Source organism: Geotrypetes seraphini, chromosome 2 (genome assembly GCF_902459505.1).
Source record: "Geotrypetes seraphini chromosome 2, aGeoSer1.1, whole genome shotgun sequence".
Taxonomy (NCBI): Eukaryota; Metazoa; Chordata; class Amphibia; order Gymnophiona; family Dermophiidae; genus Geotrypetes; species Geotrypetes seraphini.
This window is the reverse complement of record NC_047085.1, coordinates 191,992,171-192,017,577: the sequence shown is the minus strand read 5'-3', so window position 1 is coordinate 192,017,577 and position 25,407 is coordinate 191,992,171. Positions and strand designations below refer to the sequence as shown.

The following is a 25,407-nucleotide window of genomic DNA, read 5'->3' as shown; positions in this document are numbered from 1 at the left end:
TACTTTAGATACCTACTCCCTCCGGCCAGCTGGCCCACCTCTTCAAAATGGTGGGCTTTGGGAAGGGGCCTGAGGCTCTGATTCGCCCAGGTTGTTTAAGGCCCCACCCATACGAGTAGGCATCCCTCCAGCTAGCCATCTATGTAAGGTAAGGGGGAGAAGGTGAGGGTCGTCGAAGGAACGGAGGGAATGATGCAGCGGGAGAGAGAGGTCCTTTCCCGTTGCCGGGGGATGTTGCTTGGCGGCAGGAGAGAGTGGGTAACTCTCCCAATGCCGAGGGGATGTTGGGGTGTGTGTTGCTTGGCAACGAGAGGGGAGATGCAGCATCATCTTTTAACAAGCTTGCATAAGACATGCCTTTTCTCCCACAAAAACTACTATAATTCATTAGACATAGCTATAATACACGCACTCAAGAAGCATGTCTTTACCACTTCCCCCACTTTTCATAGTGCTGGCACTGTACTGGCACCCCGGACCAGTCACTGATTTTTTTGGAGTCAAAAGCCGACGCCGCACTTGGAGAATAACTCGGTGATTTTTAAGACTCCAACAATATTATTTGGAATGATGATGAGAAAAAAAAGTCAAATTTCACCAGAAAATAACAAGCTTTTATTAATCATGACAGGGGTTGCCATTCAGCATATAACCAACAATTGGAAGAATTATAATAACCTAAATTATACATTTTGGTGGAACACATTATGTCATATATTCAAAATGGAAAGAGCAATAGCAATACAAAGAGGGACATATATTAAATTTATAAAAATATGGGGGCCTTTGACAAAATATTGTAATGAATAAATAGTAGGATTTTTCTTCTTCTTTTCTTATTTTAAATATCTTTATTATGACACACATAGAGGGGGGGTAATGAAAATAATTTTTACATAATATGTTATAATATATTATACAATATGTAATGTATGAATGAAAAGTAATAGAAGGGTGGGGGGAGGGAGAGGGGATAAAAAAAATATATTTAGAACATAATGTATTAGATATAAAAGTGTTATTGTATATTCATCAATTGTATTTAACATGTTGTACACTTTCTGTAAAATTTGAAAATAAAAAATAATATACAAAAAAGACTCCAACAGAGTGCTTGTTTCAATATTCAAGAACCCATTTGCATGGCAGTGTCAGAGACTGCTAGAAAGCTTGCTAAAGACCATGATAAGCTGTTTCAATAATTCGTCACTAAAATACATGAAGGCTAAACCGACTGGAACCAGTTTAGCGACCGCGTTAAAGAAGTTCTGAGAACCTGGTCCAAAGAGACCTCAGTAACCATGTTAAAGACCATTTTTAAAAATCTTTTCTCATACAATTCCATTGTCTTTCATTGGTCATCTCAAAAACTCCCCTCTTTATCTGTGGCTGTGTAAATTGTACAAAGTGTTATTTCTGAAAATCTTGCCTTGACAAAGTGCTTTTAAATAACACAAAAAGAGTGCTTAACTTGTATACCTGACAAGGCCACAATTTGCCTTTGGTAAAGACATGTTGCTTTTGACACACCCATAATCTAGGATCTTTGGTTTCTCAATACGAGATTATTTGTTACCACAATTATGAGGAGCACCTGAAATCTAGCATCACGTGGTGCACGATCATCAAAGCCAGCAGAAAAAGATAATAAAAGACCTAGAAAAAAGTTATTACATTACATTGGTATCTTCTATCCTGCAAATACCTTTCAGTTCTAGGCAGTTTACAAGAGGCCTGGACATTTCCAGGGAGAACACATAGTTAATAGATGTAGTATGCATCAGGGTCTGTGGAGGGTTGATCAGGTTTAGTTAGATCATTTGACAAATTTCTTGAATTGAAAAGTTTTAAGTTCTTTCCTGAATGTTTTGTAGTTGGGCATCATAGTAATGTAATGTAATGTAATTTATTTCTTATATACCGCTATATCCTTTAGGTTCTAAGCGGTTTGAAGAAAATATACATTAAGATTATAAATGAGAAGTAAGAAGGTACTTAAAAAATTCCCTTACTGTCCCGAAGGTTCACAATCTAACTAAAGTACCTGGAAATTAATAAAGAAGAGAAAATAAAGATGGTTGAAAAAAGAAAAATTCTATGTGAACTTATAGGATGGAAATTAAACTGACAGTGAAGAACTGTATGAAAAATACATATGGAATGCAGTTAGAGAGGGTAGGTTACAATCTATTTATGGTATTTGTTTAATTGGAAGGTGTTAAGGTGGGTAATTTGGTCAGCAGATTAGAGAGGTGGCAGTCTAGTTTCGCTGCTCTGGTGGCTAATAGTCCGTTGTATATTTTCTTGCTTTGTATACCTTTGATTGGGGGGTGGGTAAAGTGTGCATGAGTTCTCCTTGGTCTGGATGTGTTTTTCCTGATTAGGCGATTGCTCAGATAGCTTGGTGGAGAAGAGACAGCAGTCTGTGGAGCCACAGAGCCCCTGTAGCCTTGGTTGCAGAGCTTACCTAAGCAGTTACCACAGCTCTGGATCCCAAGTTTAAGATGACTTTCTTGAAATTAGAGAAGATGAGCGAGGTGATGGCAAAAACTGGGTATTGGCTGGCTGCTATGGAATAGAAAATCTCTAGTGAAGGTGCTGCTATAGATAAGCAAAGAATTTGCAACGTTTGCTGCATGGCTTCAGGAGTTTGAAATTAACGTTGATATTCTTTGTCAACGTGTTTTCAAGTCAATTTATATTTCATAGGGACCGTGGAATCTTCAGCCTCATAGGTTAAGAGACTAGAGATTGTGGCTAAGCCTGAAATTTGGGTTCAAGATCATCTAAAACGCCATGAATTTTATCTTGGAATGTGGATGGAATATGTCTCCCTATCAAATAACAAAAATGTTGCAAGTTCTTAAAAGGCATAAAGCCCAAATTGTTTATTTGCAAAAGATCATCAGCTGAAAAAAAAAGAGCATGGAAAGTTTTAAGGAAGGACATAGGGCCGGATTCTCTAAAGTTACCATGCATTTAACAGTTTTTGAACGGCCCTCGTATGTAGTATAGTGTAGAGCAGAGGTGCCCACACTTTATGGGCTTGCGAGCTACTTTTATAATGACTAAGTCAAAATGATCTACCAACAATAAAATTAAAAAAAAAAACACAGAGCACACTGAAAGGCAGAGAAAATGTTAATTATTCATATTCCGGGTTTTTTCAAAGAGGTCACGGCAGATGACTCTATGCAATGTCACCTCAGTAACAAAATACAAAAATAGACATATACACCCCCTCCCTTTTTACTAAACCACAATAGTAGGTTTTAGCACAGGGAGATACGCTGAATGCCTTGTGCTGCTCTCAATGCTCATAGGCTCCCTGCGCTAAAAAACACTATTGCGGTTTAGTAAAAGGGAGCCATAGTGCAAAATATAGACAGCAGATATAAATTCTCAAAACAGACACATTTTGATCACTAAATTGAAAATAAAATCATTTTTCCTACCTTTGCTGTTTGGCGATTTCATGAGTCTCTGGTTGCACTTTCTTCTTCTGACTGTGCATCCAATCTTTCTTCCTTTCTTTCAGCCTCCTGTATGTTTCCTCTCCTCCAGACCTCATTCTCTCCCCCAACTTTTTCTTTCTGTCTCCCTGTTCCCCCTTCTTTCTGTCTCCCTGTCTGTCCCCTTTCTTTCTTTCTCCGTGCCCTCCCCCAAGCCACTCGGTTTGCTGCCACCGCCATCGGGGAATAGCCCCCAAGCCACCGCCGTCCCAAGCTTTCCCTGCAGAAGCGTCGCGCTAACCAGCATTCTGCTCCCTGACGTCAATTCTGACGTAGGAGAGGAAGTTCCGGGCCAACAAGGCATTTCTCCTCATTCCATCCAGCCTGAGCCCCATCTCTCCTTGATCCAGCATTTCCCTTCTGTGTCTGTCAGAATTACCATTCCACCTATTTTCCAGCATCACCCTTCTTTGTGTCCATCTCACCTATATCCCTATCTCACCACTTTTTCAGAATCTTCATTTGTCTCTGTCCTTGTCTTTACCCCATGTTCACCATTTGCCCTTTCAATGTCTTTATCTCCCCCCCACACACACTTTTTCAGCATTACTTCTATGTCTCTATTTCACCTCCTCTTCATGTCCCCTCTGTATCTCTATCCTTATTCAGTAGGTCCTGCTTACTCTTTCTCTTCTTTGTGTCACTATCTCCATTTTCAGCTTTCCCCTCTTTTCCTTTGTTAATGCACCCTGTAGCCAGAATCTTTCCACCCTCCCTCCACTACGGCCCAGCCCAGTATGAAATATTTCCTTTTGTTTCCCTCCCCTCTCTCTTTCTCTCTCTCTTCTGCTCCCTCACCCACGAGTCCTGCATCTGGCCCTCTCCCTTCTACCTGCACCTGGCAAAACCCCCCTGCTCCGTGGCTCTCTTAAGCAACTCGTCAGCAGCGGTGATCAAGACAAGCTGCCGACATCGAGGCCTTCCCTCTACGAGTCCCGCCTTTGTGGAAAAAGGAAGTTGAAACAAGCGGGACTCGCAGAGGGTAGGCCCCGACGTCAGAAGCTTGTGTCGATCCCTGCTGCTGAGTTGCCGAAGAGAGCCGCGGAGCAGGGGGTGTGGCCGGAAGTAGGTAGAAGGGAGAGGGCTGCTGGAAGAGGTAGAAGTTCCGGAGTATGACACCGACCCGGGCTAGGATGATTTCTTTTTCAGGCTGTTGCTGCTGCCGCCGCCACACCACCACGCCCCCCCCCCCCCCCACCTCCCGAAATGACAAAAACAGCCTAATGCCCGGCGTCGGCGTCTTTGACGTCGGGGAGAGGAAGGCTGATAGGCCCGGTAGATCGGGACGGCAACACGAGTCTATCACAGAGCCCAGGATGGGCTCTGCGATCGACTCAGGTTGCCTTCCTGAGCTACCGGTCGATCGCGATCGACGCGTTGGGCACCCCTGGTGTAGAAAATGACATGGGGACAAATTTTCCCATCTCGTCCCCGTGAGTTCTTTTCTTGTCCCATTCCTGGAAGTTCCATCCTTATCTGCACAAGCCTCAAACACTTTAAAATCACAAGTGTTCGAGGCTTGTGTGGTTAAGGCAGAGCTTTCAGGAATGGGGCAGGGACAGCGACAAAACTTGCGGGGATGGAACGGGGAAATTGAGTTCCTGCATTCCTAGTACATTGTTCTTGCCCCAAATTGCTTGTAGCCACACCATCAGGAGCATTAAAACCCATACTGCAGAACATATTAGTAGAATTAGTAGACCAATGTTGAAATGCTCCATTGGTACAACATTGGAGCGATTACCATCACACAATGGGAGAATTGTGATTTTCTCTCTTGGAAGTACCCTTTCTCAAATAGGGTGGCAATGTTGCAGAACTATTTTGAATAGGGAACAGCAGTGGATATACAAATTAAACACATTGCAACCACATGGACTGAATAATGAAATGGTATGTGTTTGACAATTGAATTACCGTATCTTCACGCATATAACGCGCATACGTGTATAACACGCATACGCGTATAGCGCGCGGGAACAAAGCATTTCTGTAAAAAAAATTTCTATATAGCACGCACACGCATATACCGCGCATGCTGCTAAAACCTCCTCCCACCACCCCCGCTTACTCCCTCTTCTGGCCTGCGAACCAGCATCCTCCCCCCCGCGATCCTACATCCCCCCCAGCACCGCAAAGACATCGCTTACCCGATTGGGCACCGGCACCAGCACCAATGCACAGGACGTGCCAGTGCCCGAAGATCCTCCCTCGCCTGGGCTGGGCTGGGCGGTGCGAGGGAGATCCCTGTGCTGGGCTGGTCTGGGCTTTGAGCATTTGCGCATACTCAGAGCCTTCTGGTCTCGCTCTCTCCGAGATTCTCAATCTGAGAATCTCGGAGAGAGCGAGACCAGAAGGCTTTGAGTATGTGCAAATGCTCAAAGCCCAGTCAATCTCGGAGAGAGCAAGACCAGAAGGCTTTGAGCATGCGCAAATGCTCAAAGCCCAGACCAGCCCAGCACAGGGAAGAGGGAGGATCTCCCTCGCACCGCCCAGCCCAGCCCAGGCGAGGGAGGATCTTCGGGCACTCGCATGTCCTGTGCATTGGTGCTGGTGCCCAATCGGGTAAGCGATATCTTTGCGGTGCTGGGGGGATGTAGGATCGCGGGGGAGGGGGGTGTGTGACGCGAGTGGGGCGGGAGGATGCCGGTTCGCAGTGGGGATGCCGGATCGCAATGAGAAAAAAAATTGTATAACGCGCTCACACATATAACGCGCATGGTTATGCGTGAAAATACGGTAGTAGAAAAGTCTCTGCTCAATCATTTTCATTGTGTCTGCTAAGTCCTTATTGGTTCATTTTGAAAGAACGGACGTCATCATATTTTCTGTGTTGCTGATTTTTCTTAGTTCTGATTGTTTTTTTTGGTTTAAATTTATGTCATCACGTTGCTTCATGCACAGGGTCAGTTCCCCTTCATAAAGTGAGTGGCATCGTTTTTCGACAGTTTAAACATCAGTCAGTGCTAAATATAAGAACATAAGAATAGCTTTACTGGGTCAGACCAATGGTCCATCAAGCCCAGTAGCCCGTTCTCATGGTGCCCAATCCAGATCACTAGTACCTGGCCAAAACCCAAGGAGTAGCAACATTCCATTCTACTGATACAGGACAAGAAGTGGCTTCCCCCATGTCTTTCTCAATAACAGACTATGGACTTTTCCTCCAGGAACTTGTCCAAACTTTTCTTAAAACCAGCTACGCTATCCGCTCTTACTACACCCTCTGGCAACACGTTCCAGAACTTAACTATTCTCTGAGTGAAAAAAAATTTCCTCCAATTGGTTTTAAAAGTATTTCCCTGTAACTTCATCAAGTGTACCCTAGTCTTTGTAATTTTTGATGGAGTGAAAAATTGATCCACTTGTACCTGTTCTACTCCACTCAGGATTTTGTATACTTCAATCCTATCTCCCCTCAGCCGTCTCTTTTTAGTCTTTCCTCATATGAGAGGAGTTCCTTCCCCTTTACCATCTTGGTCGCTCTTCTTTGAACCTTTTCTAGTACCACTATATCTTTCTTGAGATAAGGAGACCAGAATTGAATGCAATACTCCAGATGAGGTAGCACCATGGAGCGATGCAGGGGCATTATAATATTCTTAGTCTTGTTAACCATCCCTTTTTTAATAATTCCTAGCAACCTGTTTTGAGAAATTCAACGGACAATCTAATTATAACCCACAGGTATTTTTCCAATGTAGTCGGAAGATCTTTAGGCACAGTTTATTTATTGAAGATGTTTAAACATGTTATAAATTTGAATGACATAATATACATTTTTTTATGCTTTAGAGACTTAATGTCTGATATGAGCTTTGAAGAGTTGATTTGGGTTCCCTGAGGAAGGAATTGAAACATGGTCACATCGGGACCCTGGAGCTAAGTTAAGTTCCTTGCACTATTATTATTTTTTTCAAGTTCATTTAAGTTTATGAATATTCACTTGACCATGAAGACTTAAAAACGTAATCACAGAAAAATATGCAATGATTAGGAGGTGAAGCTATATTTGGGGCTGAGTCTCCATATCTCTGAGCATTTTTTTTACATAGTAACACGTGATATGATACTCTACTGAATTATTGATAGAGTGTTGTTGCAAGGGGCTATGGCAAAAATCTTTTTGCTGTTTTTTTTTTGTTTTTTTTTTTCAAACTATACCCCCATCATGCTGCCCTAAATTCTCTGCTTTCTGAAATCACTATTTACATATATATGCAATTTACTTAAGCAAATGCTGCTATACACATGTGGAGATGTTTCTCATTTAACCCCCTTAGTGGGTGGATGGGAATGTAATGATGTGTGAACCACCAAGCACAAGAATGAGAACACTGGATGGAGAAATCTTTACTGGAAGGGGGAAGGAAGAGGAGTTCACTGTTTACTTGGTTCCTCTTATCGAAAATATATGGTTATAGGGTTGTGGGCTAAGCAAGACCATGTCTTTTACAAATAGCTGTAAATGTTAGACTCATTCTGGTTTGTACCGGAAATAATAAAACCAGTTTGAGTTAAATTCAAAATGAGGTCTACATACATCTATGATTAGAAGTGCTGTTTCTCCTCATACGGGACTCCAGTACCAAACACTCTAATTCTCTATGACGGGTGCTCTGGGAACGCAACAAAAACCAGACCTGGTGCCAAATTACAGCTGACAAATCATCACAGATTGTCTTACACCAATTAATCCCAGCAAAGATAGACAAACTATTAAAAACAGCATTGCCAGATATCCAAAGTGTCATCACCAGATAAACAGAGAGGAAACAATAACTAGGAAATACTGAAAACGCTCTGTATGGTCTTTGCAGGAAATACATAAAGGCAGTTAATAAATCCCAATAAATAAATATTGCACCTATGATTGCACAGAGATATTGCACGCATAAATAAGCGGTGTGGAGATCTTGCTGTTGAACTTGGCATGGGTATCACAGCAATAAAGTAACTTCCCACAGAGGACCACATGGAGGTTCCTACATTATCTCTTTAAAATGAAATGCAACAACATCCACTCAAGTCCAGACTTGCTAAAATGGGAAATACTACCAGACATAAGACCTGCGATTATGGGGTAACACCTTTTGGCCTGCCTGCTGCAGAGGATGGCCTCTGAACAGTGTGGGGTCTTGCAGAAGCAATGAAATGTGCTCATCGGTGGAAACAGACATGATTTTGGAGGATGGACACAAAAAATATAAAAACGTCTGGGTCTGAACTTAAATAACCCACTGAAAACAAGAATGGTAGCATCTGCTCTTCAACTACAAACAATAACACAAGAAAAATCACCAACACACATATTAGATAAGAAAACCACAAAGGTCAATTTTACTACTCAATGTTGAATGAAATGGTGTGGAAGCTATATTAGTCCACTTTTTAAGGTAATATATGGAAATAAAACAAACAAACAAAAAAAAGGAATAAAGGTGATACTACTCAATGTGAATGCATTTTATTTTCTAGCATCATTCATCACCTTACTGTTACTGACACAGGGAGATTCTATCTCTGCCTTTTGTTGCTGTAGTTAGGTGCCATCGACTCATGCTCGAGTCCTAGTGACTTGATGAATTGCAGATCTAAAAAGAAATCGGTTTTGTGCTAGTCCGGAAAGATCCTCCAGCGTCATCCCCATGGGTTGTTTTCAACGTGTCCAGCTATCTGATTGCAGGTTGCCCTCTTTTCCTGGTTCCTTCAATCTTCCCAAACATGATGTCCTTCTCCAGTGATCTCTCTTCTGATGGTGTGACCAAAATAAGATAGTCGTAACTTCATCATTTGGGATTCGAGCGACGTAGCCGGTTTGATCTGTTCCAGAATCGATTACCAAAAACCTATATCTTTGCTCCATCGACTACAGCAAAGCTTTTGACTGTGTGGATCACAATATACTATGGAGAGCTCTAGTGCAAATGGGAATATCCAAACATATAACTCAGCTGATAGAAAGCCTATATGAAAATCAAGAAGCTGCCTTTTGTACACACCCATTATACATACTCCCACTGTTCAGAGTGCCCTCAAACCTATTTTTCTGTTTTCTTCTGGAAGGAGTTTTGCACAACCAGCAAGGCAGAATTTGCATAGAATTCTCCTCCAATAGGGAAATATGCCTTATCTCTGCAGATTGCAGTGCAGGGTCCAGGACATGGTGATTTACAATTTAGAAGACAAGTTGGACCTGGGTCAGGCATACAGGCTGAAGAAATAGGAGTAGGGTTAGCTGCTTGGGCCACAAGAAAAATAGAGAAGAGAGGATTCTGTAATTAATGGGTTTAACTATGCAGACTAAAAAGAGCAGGGAAGGTCCACTGGAATGTCAGGTGTAAATATAGGAGAGACATCAGGGGTCTTGCAGGAGATGGGGAGAAAGAGTTGGGAATCTTAGAAGGCAGAGAGAGCCGGGGGATTTCTTGGTGTGGAGGGAAGGAAGATGGGAGAGTGCACTGGTGGTTCTGCAGGTCGGTGGGAGGGAGATGGGAAAGAGTTGGGGGAGGTGTGAACCTTGAGGGATAGTACAGAAAGAGAAGGCTAGAATTCTTGCTGGGAGCAAATCAAGCCTGAGGCAGTTAATGTTACAGATCCTGCCAAGGGGGTGAGATGATGAGAAAAAACTGAACTGAAGAGGGTCGGAGTCTGGGGGGGGGAGATAAATCTGGGGAGGGCAGAAATCTGGGAGGTTGAGTCTGAATAGGGGAGGGGAAATAGATAGGGAGGTAGAGGACTGATCTCAATAAAGATTGGGGAGAGCTTCATGTCAAAGAGTGAAGAAAGCTGGAAGGGTGAGGGTATCTACTCTAGGTGAGGATGAGGGTGAAAGTGATGGGGTGAAAAACGCTAGGCTTTATGATTAGGAAACTATGCATATCATCTTTTTACAATGATGCGCCTTGGTAATAACCTTTCTATACTGAATTATCAAATTTTATTTAAGACATGTTTTCATTACCTGGTTCTTAAATCTGGGGGGAAAAAAAGGCATATTGGCTCTCAGCCCATTTTGTCCATCCCTCAATTTATCGATCTTATCCTCTTTGGACACCCTGTAAAACTTGTAGACTGTCAACACAAGTGTCTTTTATAGTAAAAAAAAAAGAGCTTCATAGTTTTGAATCAGTTTTGTTCAATCCGCAGTTACTTTACCGATTCCATTATGTATACCCTTCTCTACACAGTTTTGATTTCCCACCTGGACCACTGCAATGTAGTTTATGTTGGTATGCCAAACATAATCTGAAATACTTACAGACCCTCCAAAATTCTGTAACTTAGCTTCTCTGTCATGTCAATCTACAAATCCTTCTTTGATGTCCAGCTCCTCGAGAGAGGCACCCACGCTTCATTAGAATATATGCTAGCCTCAATCAATGATGAGCTCCGTCCTCACCCACTGGGCATCCTGTTACAATACCGTCCACCTATCCCTTGGTCCAATTCCTCTAACCTTGTCTTCGAGACCATAACTAATGCCTTTCTCAAATTCCAAAGATTACTAATCATCGGAGACGTTAATCTCCACCTTGACGACTCCACCAGCAAGGACACGACAGAATTCAATGACTTCCTCATCTCCCTAGGTTTCTCCCCCCCCCCACATCCGCTCCTACCCATGAAAAAGGGCACACCCTAGACCTCATCCAGTTCCTCGACCTCACCGCTTATAAAACGTCTGCCGAAGACACCCGTTGGGAACACATCCCGTGGTCAGACCATCTCCTAGGGGCCTTCTGCCTCCCCATCTTCATGTCTCATCTCGGATCCCCACCCCGATCCCCCAATTCTATTACCTTCCGGAAAAAAATTTCGAGCGATCTGTTCTGGACCAAATTCCTCAACCTCCTCCCCTCCATTCCCAAGCTTGCAGACTCTGAAAACAATTGGCACAACTGGATCGCCCTTTCCAAGTCCACCTACCACTCCCTCGCCCCCCAAACCACTAAATCCATCACCTATCCCCATAAAGCCCCTTGGTACCTTCCACTCCATAGAGACCTGAAACAAAAATGTCGAGCCTTAGAGCGAAAATGGAAAAAATCCAAATCCTCATCTGACAGACAGGCCTGGAGAGTCAATATCAAACTCTACAACTCAATATTAAAAAAAGCAAGGAAGAACTTCTATGGAGACAAGATCTCCAAATCCAAAAACCAGAATGGCACATTGTTCAACATTTGGCGCTCCCTAACCACTAAAAATGACTCCACCCTTCTTCCCTCATCTCCTTCAGCCGAGGTCCTAGCAAAATTCTTCAATGATAAGATCTCTACCTTAAGGCGCTCCTTCCCGCCCGCAATCTCCTACAATTCTCTGGTGCCCCCCGAACCCAACCCCACCCTAGCTGCTCTCAACCCCATCCCTGCCGACAGATCCTGGACTGTCTTCGAGCTCATATCTGATTCTCAGACCCTTAAACTCTGCCTCAAGTTAAAATCATGCAACTGCATCCTGGACCCATTTCCCTCCTACCTATTTGAGAAAATCCCTGCACAGGCCATCACATCTCTTACCAAACTCATAAATTCTGCCCTATTATCAGGCCTATTCTCCACTGAAATGGGACACATCCATTGACCCCTTTACTGAAAAAAGCTGACCTAGACCCCTCCATACCATCCAACTACCGTCCAATAGCAAATATCCCTCTCCTCACCAAACTGCTCGAGTCTATCATATCTACCCAGCTCTCTTCCTACTTAGAAAGATTCTCCATCCTCTTACCTTACCAATATGGCTTCAGACCCAACTTCTGCACTGAATCCCTATTGGCCTCTCTAATCTCTAAGGTTCAGCAACTGCATTCTCGTAACAAGTTTGCTGTCCTTCTACAATTCGACCTCTCCGCAGCTTTTGACGTTGTCCACCACGACATTCTAATTTTCCAACTCTCCGAGATAGGCATTAGCTCCATAGTTCTTGATTGGTTCTCCAAATTCTTGCGCTCCCGCTCTTACATGGTTAACATGAGCGGCACCTCATCCTCCCCCTGGACCCCAACTTGTGGTGTCCCACAAGGCTCACCCCTCTCCCCAATCCTCTTTAACATTTACATGTCCTCCCTGAAACTACTCCAACTATCCCCCCTTGAAACTCTTTACACTTACGCTGATGACATCCTCGTCCTCCTTGAGACCGACTCGAACCTCACTAACCTCTCCACGAACATATCCTCATGCATAAAGAACCTCCAATCCTGGGCATTCACAATGCATATGAAACTAAACGAGTCCAAAACAAAACTCCTTTGGCTCGGCCTAAAATTAGACCATCTACCTTCCTCCATCCCATTGTCCTCCGGCCCCCCATTACAGCTCGAGTTCTCAAGCAAAGTTCTGGGTGTCACCTTAGACTCTTCTCTATCCTTCAACGAACATCTCCAATCCCTGGTGAAGAAATGCTTCTTCAGCCTTCACATGCTAAGGAAAGTCAGACCCTATTTTCACCAAAAACACTTCGCAGTCCTAGAACAATCCATCATCCTCTCCAGATTGGATTATTGCAATTCTATCTACCTCAGCCTAACCAAGAAAAGCCTCCACAGACTTCAGCGGATTCAGAACGCCGCAGCTAAGCTTGTTTTCGCGAAAAGCAAATTTGATCATGTCTCACCACTCCTGTCTAAGCTCCATTGGCTCCCAGTAATCCCCAGGATCCACTTCAAATGTGCGTGTCTGGCCTACAAGATCCTACATGGCATCCTTCCTGCCGTTATCCCTCTATCCTGGAACTCCCCAACCCCTACTTCCTCCAGATCCTCCCAAATTTTTAAACTATCCTTCCTTTACATAAAAGGTATTTCCCATGCAGGCAAACTTGGGTCATCCCTCCCCTTTAGAATCACTGAGATCTGGAATAACCTCACCTCCCCACTCCGAACCTCAAGCTCCCTCCAACTCTTCCGCAAACACCTAAAAACCTGGCTATTCTCAAAACTGTAACACTTCCCCCCTCTTAGGCCTCTCACCTTCCCCCTTTACACCTAACTCTTTAATCTCTCCACTGTAGTTCCTCTCTCATCCTTCTTCCTGTAAACCGTGCCGAGCTCCACATTCGTGGAGATGGTGCGGTATATAAACCCAAGGTTTAGTTTAGTTTAGTCAAAAATTTTGACCATGTTATATTTCTTCCGACACAACACTGGCTACCTATTCAATTTTGCATTAAGTTCAAAATGTTGACTCTCAGTTTTAAGGTATTACATAATGGTTGTCCATTTTATCTTGCTTCTTTCATGATTCCTTATGTTCCTACATAGTTAATTTCTTTAATGGTCATCTGGTCCTTCCCTCATCATCAGAAATCCAACTTGAGTCATCTAGACATAGGGCTTTCTTCTATTTGGAGCCCACATTGTGGAACCCATTGCTTCCAGCACTTTGATCAGATCTTATCTATAAGCCCTTTAGAACATCTTTAAAAAAAAATTGGTACATCTATGAGATTCAAAAGCCCAATTTCTGCAAATAATAATAAACTTTTATTAATATTGACAGGGGTTGCCATTCAACAGATTACTGGAAACTGGAAAGATTATACTAAACTTAATTATACCTTTTGGGTGGAATTCATTATGCCATATTTACAAAATGGAGAGGGTGCTTGCCATGCAACAAGGAAATTATCATAAGTTTAAAAAGATTTGGGGGCCACTGATTACTTATTCTAATGATCAGACATCTTAAACACCTTGTTATTAGATAAGGTATAGGGAGGGTGGGATTGGGAAAGATAATAATTGCTAATTGTTTTATTATTAATAAATGGGTGGGTGGGAAGGGATTCTTTTATATTTATATATTTTAAGCATTATAAGTAAGATTGTCAAGTGATTTGTTAAAAATTTTTCTGATTGATTATTATACACTTGTTGTAAGATTTGAAAATGAATAAAGATTTGTTTTAACATTTTTATTCATTTTTCATATAACAACAAGTGTATCATAAAAATTCATACAATTGAATTAAGTATACGCTTGATATTTCCATAACTTATTGTAAATACAACATATCATTATATAATCCTTACTATACTTTTAGACATCATATAATATTTAATAATTATATCAACTATTATTCAATTATAATCCCTTCTCCTCCCCTTATTTTGATAGTTGCATACAATATAACAAATATTATGATAATTTATTGATATTTTGTGATAAAAAGAATAAACCTACCCATCCACCCCCCATTTATCAAGTATCTTATTATGGGAAAAAAATTATATCATTCATTGCAAAAATCTGTTAATGGTCCCCATATCTTCTTAAACTTATCAATATATCCTTTTTGTGTTGCAAATGTACGCTCCATCTTATATATATATATGGCAAACTGAATTCTACCAAAAGTTGTAATTTAATCTGTCATAATTCTTCCAATTGTATGTTATTTGTTGAACTGCTACACCAGTCAATATAAATAAAAGTTTGTTATTATTTGACGAGATTTGACTCAGAGTTCTCATTGCAGTACCAAATAAAATCGTATCATATGTCAAGGCTACCGGATTTTCCAACATCCTATTTATTTGAGGCCAAATTGATTTCCAAAATAATAATATGAATGGACAATAAAAAAAAATTGTCCAAAATGAATAAAGATTTAAAAAAAAAAACCAAACCATTTTTTAAAATGAAGCATTTGGAGAGCATGGCTTGGAGCTCAGTTGGCATGGTGGCACCCGTTTCTTTTTTCATTTAAGAACTTGATGTTATGCTTTGTAGGACAACTGTCTAACTGGACTAACAGTACACTGGATTTCCTTTTCACTTCAAAAAATAATTTATATAAACCGCTTTGTTCTATTTTACCAGAATAAGGTAGTATATATAGTAAATTAAAATAAACAAACAATTTTATTCCGACTCATGGACATGACTTTAGTAAGTTCATCTCTTCCGCTATTTTCTTATCTACTATTACACTCCCATTTCAAAGCACACCAGGATGCCACTGGGACATTGGTACATGCCACATCACAACAGCAGGAGGATTAACTGTACTGCGCACCTAGCTCATGGAAGCTGATTATTGCAATAACACTTACTTGTTTATGTTGCTACCTTCCTTGAGACGTTCTCCAGCAGCTCCTGTTTTTGACACTCGTTCACTACCAGCCAAGTCCACCAAGCTGACCTTGCTGACCTTCTCTCCTGAGTTCTATTGGGAACAGATGAGGAACAGTGAGGGTCAGAGAAAGAGAAGAATCACCAGCAGACAGAAGTAAACAAAGAAAAACATAGAAGTAGCCAAGACACATCAACATGTCTTTTCTGCATCTCTAAAAGACATATCAAGATGTAAAGAATTCTGAATATAAATAGCAAATTATGGCAACAGCTGTATTATGATACTCGTTTCATTCATTGCCATTCACGTTCTACCCACTGGTAGAAGGAGGAAAACTATAAGATCATACTCCTTACAAAGACCAGAATTAAGGAACTAGTATTACAGTACATGAAACAAGTGAGGAAAGCAAAGTTAATGTGGAGCAAAGTTAGTGGAATTCTTTCCAACCCTATCTAGTACGTATATCTATATTTTTATATATGTACTATACATAACATACTTCCAACTCATTTCCACAGGATCCAACAAGCAAAAATGATATCATACAATCATATTATTTAAGTTCTTAAAGTGAAGTGTTCAGACCACCAGCTTTTGTGCTCAACTAAATAGTAAGCACAGGCTGATTATGGGACCATCATCACACTTACTCATCCCAAACTACCACGATATATTCTGTGAAAGGTTAACGGTTATTCTACATTAACTTTTCTCATGTTACCTATCTTTGTTGAATGTTATCGTGGTGTAATTTTTCCATCACAAACAGCCCATGCTTGATTAAACTCATCAACCTAATCCCCGATACTGTGCATTGAGCTGGTCCCCAATGATTCTTGAACATATTGAATAGACTTTGTATCATGGTGTATCATTCCAAACAGACATTCCAAAACAGATGCTGATTAACATTTTCCAAACAGACAAACCAAAGGGTTTGCGATGGAATGATTACACCATGATAACATTCAACAAAGATAAGTAACATGAGAAAAGTTAAAGTAGAATAACTGTTAACTTTTCATAGAATATATCGTGGTGGTTTGGGACAAGTAAGTGTTATGATGGTCCCCTAATCAGCCTGTGCTTACTTTTTAGTTGAGCACAAAAACTGGTGGTCTGAGAGATGAAGTGGTCGCAGAGATGAAGCGGGAAATTACAGGCCGGTTAGCCTCATTTTGGTTATTGAAAAAATAATGGAAGCATTGCTGAAAGAGAGGATAGTGAAATTCCTAGAAAGGCCAGTTGGCTTCATTTTGGTTATTGAAAAAATAGTAGAAGCGCTGCTGAAGGAGAGTGAAATTCCTAGATCAAATGGGTTACAGGAGACAACATGGCTTTACTAGAGGTAAATTGTGCCAAACAAATCTGATTGATTGAATTCTTTGACTGGGTGACCAGAGAAATAGATCAAGGAAGTGCACTAGATATAATTTACTTAGATTTCAGCAAAACCTTTGACAAGGTTCTTCATAGGAGGCTCTTGAACAAACTTGATGGGCTGAAGTTAAGAGTCCAAAGTGGTGAACTGGATTAGAAACTGGTTGACAGACAGACGTCAGAGGGTATTGGTTAATGAAATTCTCTTTACTGCCAAAGGGTTAGAAGGTAAGGTTAGCCTTTTTGCGGATGATATCCAGATTTGTAACAGAGTGGACACCCAGGAGGGAGTGGAAAACATGAAAAAGGATCTGCAAAAGTTGGAAGAATGCATTGAATTTTAGTTGTCAGACCAAAGAAGTGCAGAGTGATGCATTTCGGGAGCAGAAATGCAAGGGAGATGTATGTGCTGGGAGGCAAGAAGTTAATACATATGGATGGGGAGAGGGACCTTGGGATGATAATGTCTGAGGATATGAAGGCGATAAAGCAGTGGCTATAGCCAGGAGGATGCTAGGACGTATAGAAAGAAACATATCCAGCAGAAGAAAGGAGGTATTAATGCCCTTGTACAAGTTGTTGGTGAGACCTCACTTGGAGTATTCTGTTCAGTTTTGGAAAGTGTACCTGGCCAAGGATATAAAAAGACTTGAAGCGGTCCAGAGGAAAGCAATGGTAGGGGGTTTGTGCCAAAAGAACTACGAGTGGAGACTAGAAGACATCAATATACTGTATACTAGTCTTTAAGCCCATTACATTAACGGGTGCTAGAATATATGTGACTGTCTTTCTTTCTTTCTTTCTGTCTCTCTCCCTCCCACTGTCTCTCTCCCTGGCCCCCTTTCTTTGTCTTTCTGTCCCTCTCCCTACCCCTGTGTCTTTCTTCCTTTCTTTCTGTCTCCCCCCCTCCTGCTATCTTGTCTGTCATTTTTTCCCTGCATTTCCCTGTGCAGCAGCAACAGGATTTCCCTCCCCCCACACTTCCCTGTGCAGCAGCAGCAGCAGCGGTATTTCTCTTCCCCTCCAGGTCCCTGTGCAGCAATAGCAGCATTTTCCACCACCCCCTTCCCTACTCTTACCACAATGCGGCCTGCTCCTTTTGGTCCCTCCCCCTTCCCTTCCCGTGGTCTAGCCTGCTCCAAGGGCCCCCTTCCCTTATTGCGTTCCTCAAAGGCAGGCCCAGCTTCTCCCTGCATGTTACCTTTTTTTCCATTCTGTTGCCCTCCCTCGCGTGGCTGCCTGCCTGGTCCCGTTGAGCGGCTCGTGGCTGGAGTCTTTTTTGTCGGCGCTTCCCTACCCGCCCCGCGGTCTGGCCTGCTCCAGGCAAATTTTTTTTTAAGTTTAAAGGTGTCACGAAGCTCTTCTCGATCCCCGCCAGCATCGGAAGCCTTCTCCGATGCTGGTGCGGCTCGTGAGAGGAGCTGACACCGCGATCTTGTGGAGAGCAGGGAGTCCAGCGCTGGCAGCCAGTCCTGCTGGCGAGTGTAGGTAGGTCCTGTAAGGCTGGAGACTCGCGCATGCGCACTCCTGCCGCCACAGACCTACTGATCATGGATCAGAGATCACGGAACACGCAGGTAAGAGTGCGCATGCGCGTCTAGGGTTTTATTATATTAGATACTCTGGAGGAGAGAAGGGAAAGGGGTGATATGATACAGGCATTTAAATATTTGAAAGGTATTAATATAGGACCAAATCTTTTCCAGAGAAGAGAAATTGGTAAAACTAGAAGACGTACATTGAGATTGAGAGGTGGTAGACTTAAGATTAATGTTAGGAAATTCTTTTTCACGGAGAGGGTGGTGGATGCCTGGAATGCCCTCCCAAAGGAGGTGGTGGAGAGCAAAATGTAAATGGAATTCAAAAAAGGGGTGAACTCAGAGGATAACAAATTAGAATATAAATGAGCAAATTTTCAGTGTCTGTCTCCAGCAAAAGAGATGATTTGGATAGGCTAGAGTGAGCTTCAATAGCAACTCCAGTAGTTGGAACCTAGGGACAGTACCGGTTAGACTTCTATGGTCTATGGCTCAAAAATAACAAAGAAAAAAGACATTTTAATTTAATCAAGAAATTGTAATGCATATGATTACAGGGACAGACTGGATAGACCATTAAGGTCTTTATCTGCCGTCATTTACTATATTATGAAAGGAGGAACATCTTAACTGCTAGGTTAAACCATATGTATGTAACTAGCTATGCTACAGAAACTGGAACTCCTCCTTCCATAGAAATATACTGGTCTATTTTTTTTTTTTTGATACCCTGGACTGATTTGGTCCATTTTTGTTTCACCTTTTCTGCCCGATATTCAGCCAGTGGCAATCAGCATTTTTTTTATGCTGACCATTGCCAGCTAAATTAGCCCCAGATATTCAGTGCCAGGCCATGTCCAGACAAAGCATTGAATATCTGGTGCTAAGTGAAAATGCCCTAGCCAATATTCAGCCAGGACCCACATAAGATACTTATGCTGGCCCCATATGCGGCAAAAAGGATCCAGCAATTATAAGTATTCCATACCACATTCAAATACTGTATCTAGGGTGGGGGGAGGGAAAAACATATTATAATGAAACTTAGCAAGTAAAATGAATAATTACTGGTTTGTTGCCTTGAAAATGAATGTGACTATTGGGCAAACTGGATAGACCACAAAGGTCTTTTATCTGCTATTATTTACTATGTTATTGTGTATATACTCAAATATATACACATTTTCCATTGGCAAACAGTGACTCCAGCAGGTTTGAATCAAGAGGTGGAGTGGTGGGCGTTTCTACACTGAGATTGACATCTGAAAAGCAATAGTATTTCTACCGTGCAACTAGCAGGAAGTGGCTCTAATAGGAAGTGATGTAATTTTGGGAGCAGAGTAAGGCATCCACCAGCAGCAATGTGAGTTTGTATGAAACTCTTTATATGTTTTACATTATCAATGGCTTTCTTTCTTCTTTTGTTAGGGAGAAGTTTTACTCTTGATCACAGCCAGCAAATGGGGGTTCTCTGAGGAAGCCACTGGCGAAATGCGTCAGGACCTGCTGGAGTGAAACAACTTCCTTTCTCCTTTATTTCAGTTAAGTTAAAACAAAACTTTTTTTGTTAATTTATGAGCTTTATTTAGAACTTTTGGGGAGTTTGTTCTACACTACTAAGTACACTTGAGATTTTGTTGAAGTCTATTTCATCCCCTTTCTACCAAATGAAGATGGTGCAATGATAGACGACTCTAAACACTCACAGGGGAGCATTCCCCGACTCGTGATTTTCTCACCGTTACACGGTTCTGAGCACCGTGTAACGGCTGAAATAGTCAAAGTTCCTATTTTTTGTTTTGGTGTTGAGTCATACTCAAATATAAACTGATCTGAATATAAACTGCGGTGACCTATTCACCCCAAAAAAGGTGTAATAAAAGTTGAGTCGAATATAAACCGAGATTAGAAATTTGGGTGATCCTGGTGAACCAGTCTATAAAAACTTGGGAAAATCTACAGCTTTTTTTTCTAGGATAAGCAGCATAAAATCTGTTATATTTTTTAGGGGATCTTCTCAAATAATTGTGACCTGGATTGGCCACTACTGGAAACAGGATACTGGGCTTGAGGGACCTTCAGTCTGTTCCAATATGGCAACGCTTATGTTCTTAATTAAGAGAAAAGGCAACAAGATCTGATGTCCTTTTCCATGTGTACTAGGAGTATGAAAAACAGACTTGAATTCTATAATTACAAACACTGATTTACATTGAGAGATGATCACTTAAGAGTAAACAATTAATAAAACATATTGGGAAAAAAATCAATCAAAAATCTTGCTATGTGTACATCATGCCAGTTTCCTGGGGGCAATAGGGAAATTGGGTTCTTTTGTTTTGTTAGAGTCATTCAGTATTTCAAGGCACAGGATCTTTAAGTTTGAACTTCTTTTAAAGATTTTATTTGTGTGTATATAATCTGTGCTACCCCACTTCCTCTTTGTCCTTCCACTCACAAGCAAGTTCCTTTTTATTATAAACCTTTCTGGCACTTATACAGGCATGGAATTGGAAATGAGATATTCCACTCCCACCCCCCACCCCCAAGCTGGATTCGTGTTTACCATTGGTACTGAAGAAACCTACTAACACCACTGCTATTGTAGTCTGATCTGGTGTGGGGCCTTGAGCATCTGCCATCTCCTTCACCTCTCTCACCTTCAGACTATTAGTGGAATGTTGTGTATGGTTCATTTTTCTTTTCTCCTAGTGTTATATTTTTGCTTGCTTTGTTTTGACTTGACAGAGGGAGCATTAGGTCCCTAAAGCTAGTCAAAGTGAAAGCACAAACCTACTTACATTTTGCCAAAACCATGAAATCCACAGAGTGAAAATTAAGTGCATACATTTCATAAACGTGAGCAATTTTTCAACTTACTCCCATGCTAACTCAGCAAGATATTAGCATCATGTCTCAGTCACATCCATGTTTCTGCTATTCCAGTTTGCTTTGTTTTCTTGCCAATGGCTTTGCCAGGTTAATTCTAACCTTGCAAGTTTCAGTTTTCCAGGACAGTATGAAGTTTTGTGCTTACTGGTGAAGGGAACTGACCTCCTAGGTCACCAGGGTGGCCCCAGGATAGAAATACTTTTGCTTTTCAAAGGACAAGCATATTCTAAACACAGACACAGAACCTTTAACCCATCAAGTATGGACTAGAATTCCACAAAGACAATGGCATGACCTGATAAATCATTGAGCTAGCCATTCAATAGCAGGACATGGGTGTGACTGTATATGATGATCTTAAGGTGGCCAAGCAGGTTGAAAAGCTAGAAGGTTAAAGCTAGAAGGATGCTAGAGTGCATAGGGAGAGGTTTGTCCAGTAGGAAAAAGGAGGTATTGATGCCCCTGTATAAGACTTTGGTGAGAGCTCATTTAGAATATTGTGTACAATTCTGGAGGCCGCACCTTTAAAAAGATATAAAAAGGATGGAGTCAGTCCAGAGGAAGGCTACTAAAATGATATGTGGTCTTCATCATAAGGCGTATGGGGACAGACTTAAAGATCTCAATCTGTATACTTTGCAGGAGAGGGGAGATATGATAGAGATATTTAAATACCTACGTAATGTAAATGCGCGTGAGTCGAGTCTCTTTAATTTGAAAGGAAACTCTGCAATGAGAGGACATAGGATGAAGTTAAGAGGTGATAGGCTCAGGAGTAATCTAAGGTAATACTTTTTTACAGAAAGGGTGGTAGATGCATGGAACAATCTCCCAGAAGAGGTGGTGGAGACAGAGATGTGTCTGAATTCAAAAGGGCCTGGGATAGGCCTGTGGGATCTCTCGGAGAGAGAAAGAGATAATGGTTACTGTGGATGGGCAGACTAGATGGGCCACTGGCCTTTATCTGCTATCATGTTTCTATGTCATGAGGGGACTTCCTTTCTTCTTTACCTCTGAAAAGGAGAGGGAACTCTAACAAGAGAGGAAAAGTGCTTTAATTTCAATTGTACAAAAATATTAGCACTGAAAGTATATATTAGGTCTAAAAACCTGGCCTTGTTGGGAATACAGTTCACACATTATCCAATGAAGGCCTGGTTCACTAGTTGATTTTTTTTTATTTTTACCTCACAGACACAGAATGGGGAAGGCGACCTTTATTGGTCAGGCCAGAATTTAAACTTCTAGTAGCAATTTGCAGCATTTCAGAAGTATAAAAGACACAAATATGTTTTATAGTAGCATCAATGCTCCTTTCTCCAATATTGATATCTGATTGCTTCCCCTTAGGCCCTGAAGAATTATGCCAGGGCACTGAATACTCAGCATGTCTCACGGGAGTCATTATGTTGTCAGATCTTGCTTATTTACACACCTGTGGTATAACTAACCACAGACTTGTGTTTTTGCCACTAATCTATAACCATCTTGCATAACTTATTAATAAAGAAACACACAAAAATCTTCATTACAACACTGTTCACATGTGAAGTAAGGATGCTAGATAAGGCCAGGTATCAAATCCATTTAGAAAACCCATAAATGCTTACCCCTGACTGATGGTCATACAGTGTCTGAGTTACTATGATACTAAACACAGCGTGTGAACGACTGCTCTCTTCGTTCATGTTTGTGGCAGCTACTGTTCGAGATTTGTTTCCCTCCGACATCAAGGATTCAATATCCTGAACAAAAAGGGAGACAGTCAGCAAAAGGAAGCACATTACAGTTTATCAGCCAAAGTAATTCCATTGATTCAACTTGTTCTATCTTGAGACACACTTGGTCAGTTCACCTACATTTATTTATGAATCTTCACCACTTTACTTGTGATGATATCAATGGGGACTCAGGCCCAGATTCTCAAAACTTTAACAATGTCGCTAAACTATTTTCCGGCGGTTTAGCTTGTATGCAGTTTAGTGGCGGATTATCAAAAGGGATTATCTCTGTCTTTAGCGTGGTTACTAGCAGACTCCGACACTGACATGCAAATGGGCTCTTCAACATTGAAATGAGCCCTCCGGTGGATTAAAATATGCTGAGCCATTTTCCAAAAGCAGTGTTGGCTTTTGGCGACACAAATAAGCGACTGGTCCGACGGTGCCCATCAGTGAAAGAGACTTGTAGATAACCCCTGTGTTGTGACAAAGTGAGAGAGATGCTCATTATCTCTGTTGCATCACAAAACCCCTTCTCCGCAGCAGCGGCAGCGAACACCCCCTCCTCCAGAATGACGGTGACACCCCCCACCCTCATTAGCGGGAGAGATGCCCACACTCTCCTGCTGCCCTAAAATCCCCACCGTGACCCGACCCCTTCCCCCTGTAGTGGGAGAGATGCCCACTCTCCCTCTCTGGCAAGTGACCCATATCCGCAATTTCCACCACCCCCCTTCCCCTTACCTCAAATAGATGACCCTGAGGGGCGCCGACTCCCTGCTCCCAGCTGCCTGCGTCATCTAAAATGGGCCTTGGGATGCACCGAGGAGGGATCTGAGGCTCTGAGGGCCTTGGGATGCATCTGGGGAGGAGCCTGAGGCTCTGATTGGCCTAAGTTGTTTAAGGCCCCTCCCATGGGTGGGACCTTAAACAACTTGGACCAATCAGAGCCTCAGGTCTCTCCCCAGATGCACCGGGAAGAGGCCTAAGGACGCCCCAAAGGACATGCTTACCTTAAAGTTGGTAACCGCCAGCTGAGAAAGCCCATCTACATAGGGTCCCAATACTTTGTGCTCTCGTACCTTAAGAGACTGTCGACTCCTGTAGAGGAAATAATGTCGTTATTACCTAAAATAATAATAATAATAACTTTATTCTTATATACCGCCAGATCACAGATGGTTCTAGGTGGTTCACAACAAGTAAGCTGAACATTCAAGAAATATAGAATTCATAAAAGTACAATTTCTTAAAAAGTGTAAACAGTACATAATTAAATTTTAAAAGAGATTAAGGAGCTTTAGTTACAAATTTGTCAAATAGTTGAGCAAATGACTCCAACAGTATGAAGATTACAGCCAGTATTAAGCAAAATCTCATGCATTAGTAACTATACAAGATGGAAATCTGCAAAGAAAAGAAACATTTGCAACACAAACTGCTACAATACTTTTTAAAAAATTTATTTTTACCTCATATGCAACATTCTTTAAATTAGTAACTTTATTTTCTAACTCCTGTTACTCTGTCTATCTATATGTTCTTTTATATTGCATTATGTTGACATTGTAATATCAAACTTTCTCAAGGTCGGGGGAACTGGATATTACAGCATAGCTTCTCCTAGTATAACCAGCCATTGTAATATAGCATACTATTACTCCTAGCGGAATTCTGCGCAACTACACAGCACAGAATTTGTGCTGAATTCTGCCCCTGAACCGACAACTGCCCCTCCCCCGTATGATCCAACATATGTGCGAGCCTTCCAAAGCAGCAGCGGTGGCTGACTGGCAGAAGCAGTGCTGTGAACAGGCTGTTTGTGGCCGGTCTCGCCAAAACCTTCCCTCTGCCACATCACTTCTTGTGGACAACGCGGAAGATGGAAGGCCCTGATGGGGCCAGCTGCGAGCAGTCTGTTCACAGTGCTGCCTCTGCCAGCTGGCCATTGCCACTGCTGCTGCTTTGGGAGGCCTGCAGGTATGTTGGATCTCACCAGGGGGGAGGGAGGGAGAGTTTGTCTGAAGAGAGGCCAGACCTGAGAGGGGAAGGGACATGGATGCTGCACTGCAAGTGGTGGGGAGAAGAGGAGGGGACATGGATGCTGGACCCATAGGTAAGGGAGAAGGTGGGTGAGAAGGAAGAAATGCCTGGCCATGAAGAGAAGGGGAGAGAGATACCATACCATGGGGAGTGAGGAAGGGATTTAGGGTGCAAGTGAGAGAGGTGGTAGGTGGGGTGAGGTGACATGGATGCTGAACCCACAAGTGAGGGTGG

General features: G+C 42.0%; 1 protein-coding gene across 1 annotated transcript in view; it reads right to left on the bottom strand.

Annotated features, from left to right (window-relative positions):
* The window catches only part of KIF13A (kinesin family member 13A), a 483,305-nt gene that overhangs the window by 278,801 nt on the left and 179,097 nt on the right, over positions 1-25,407 (bottom strand). Inside the window, 3 exon segments of the mRNA XM_033934590.1 lie at positions 15,574-15,686; positions 23,020-23,154; positions 24,144-24,231. Of these exon segments, the coding sequence (XP_033790481.1) occupies positions 15,574-15,686; positions 23,020-23,154; positions 24,144-24,231 (336 nt within the window).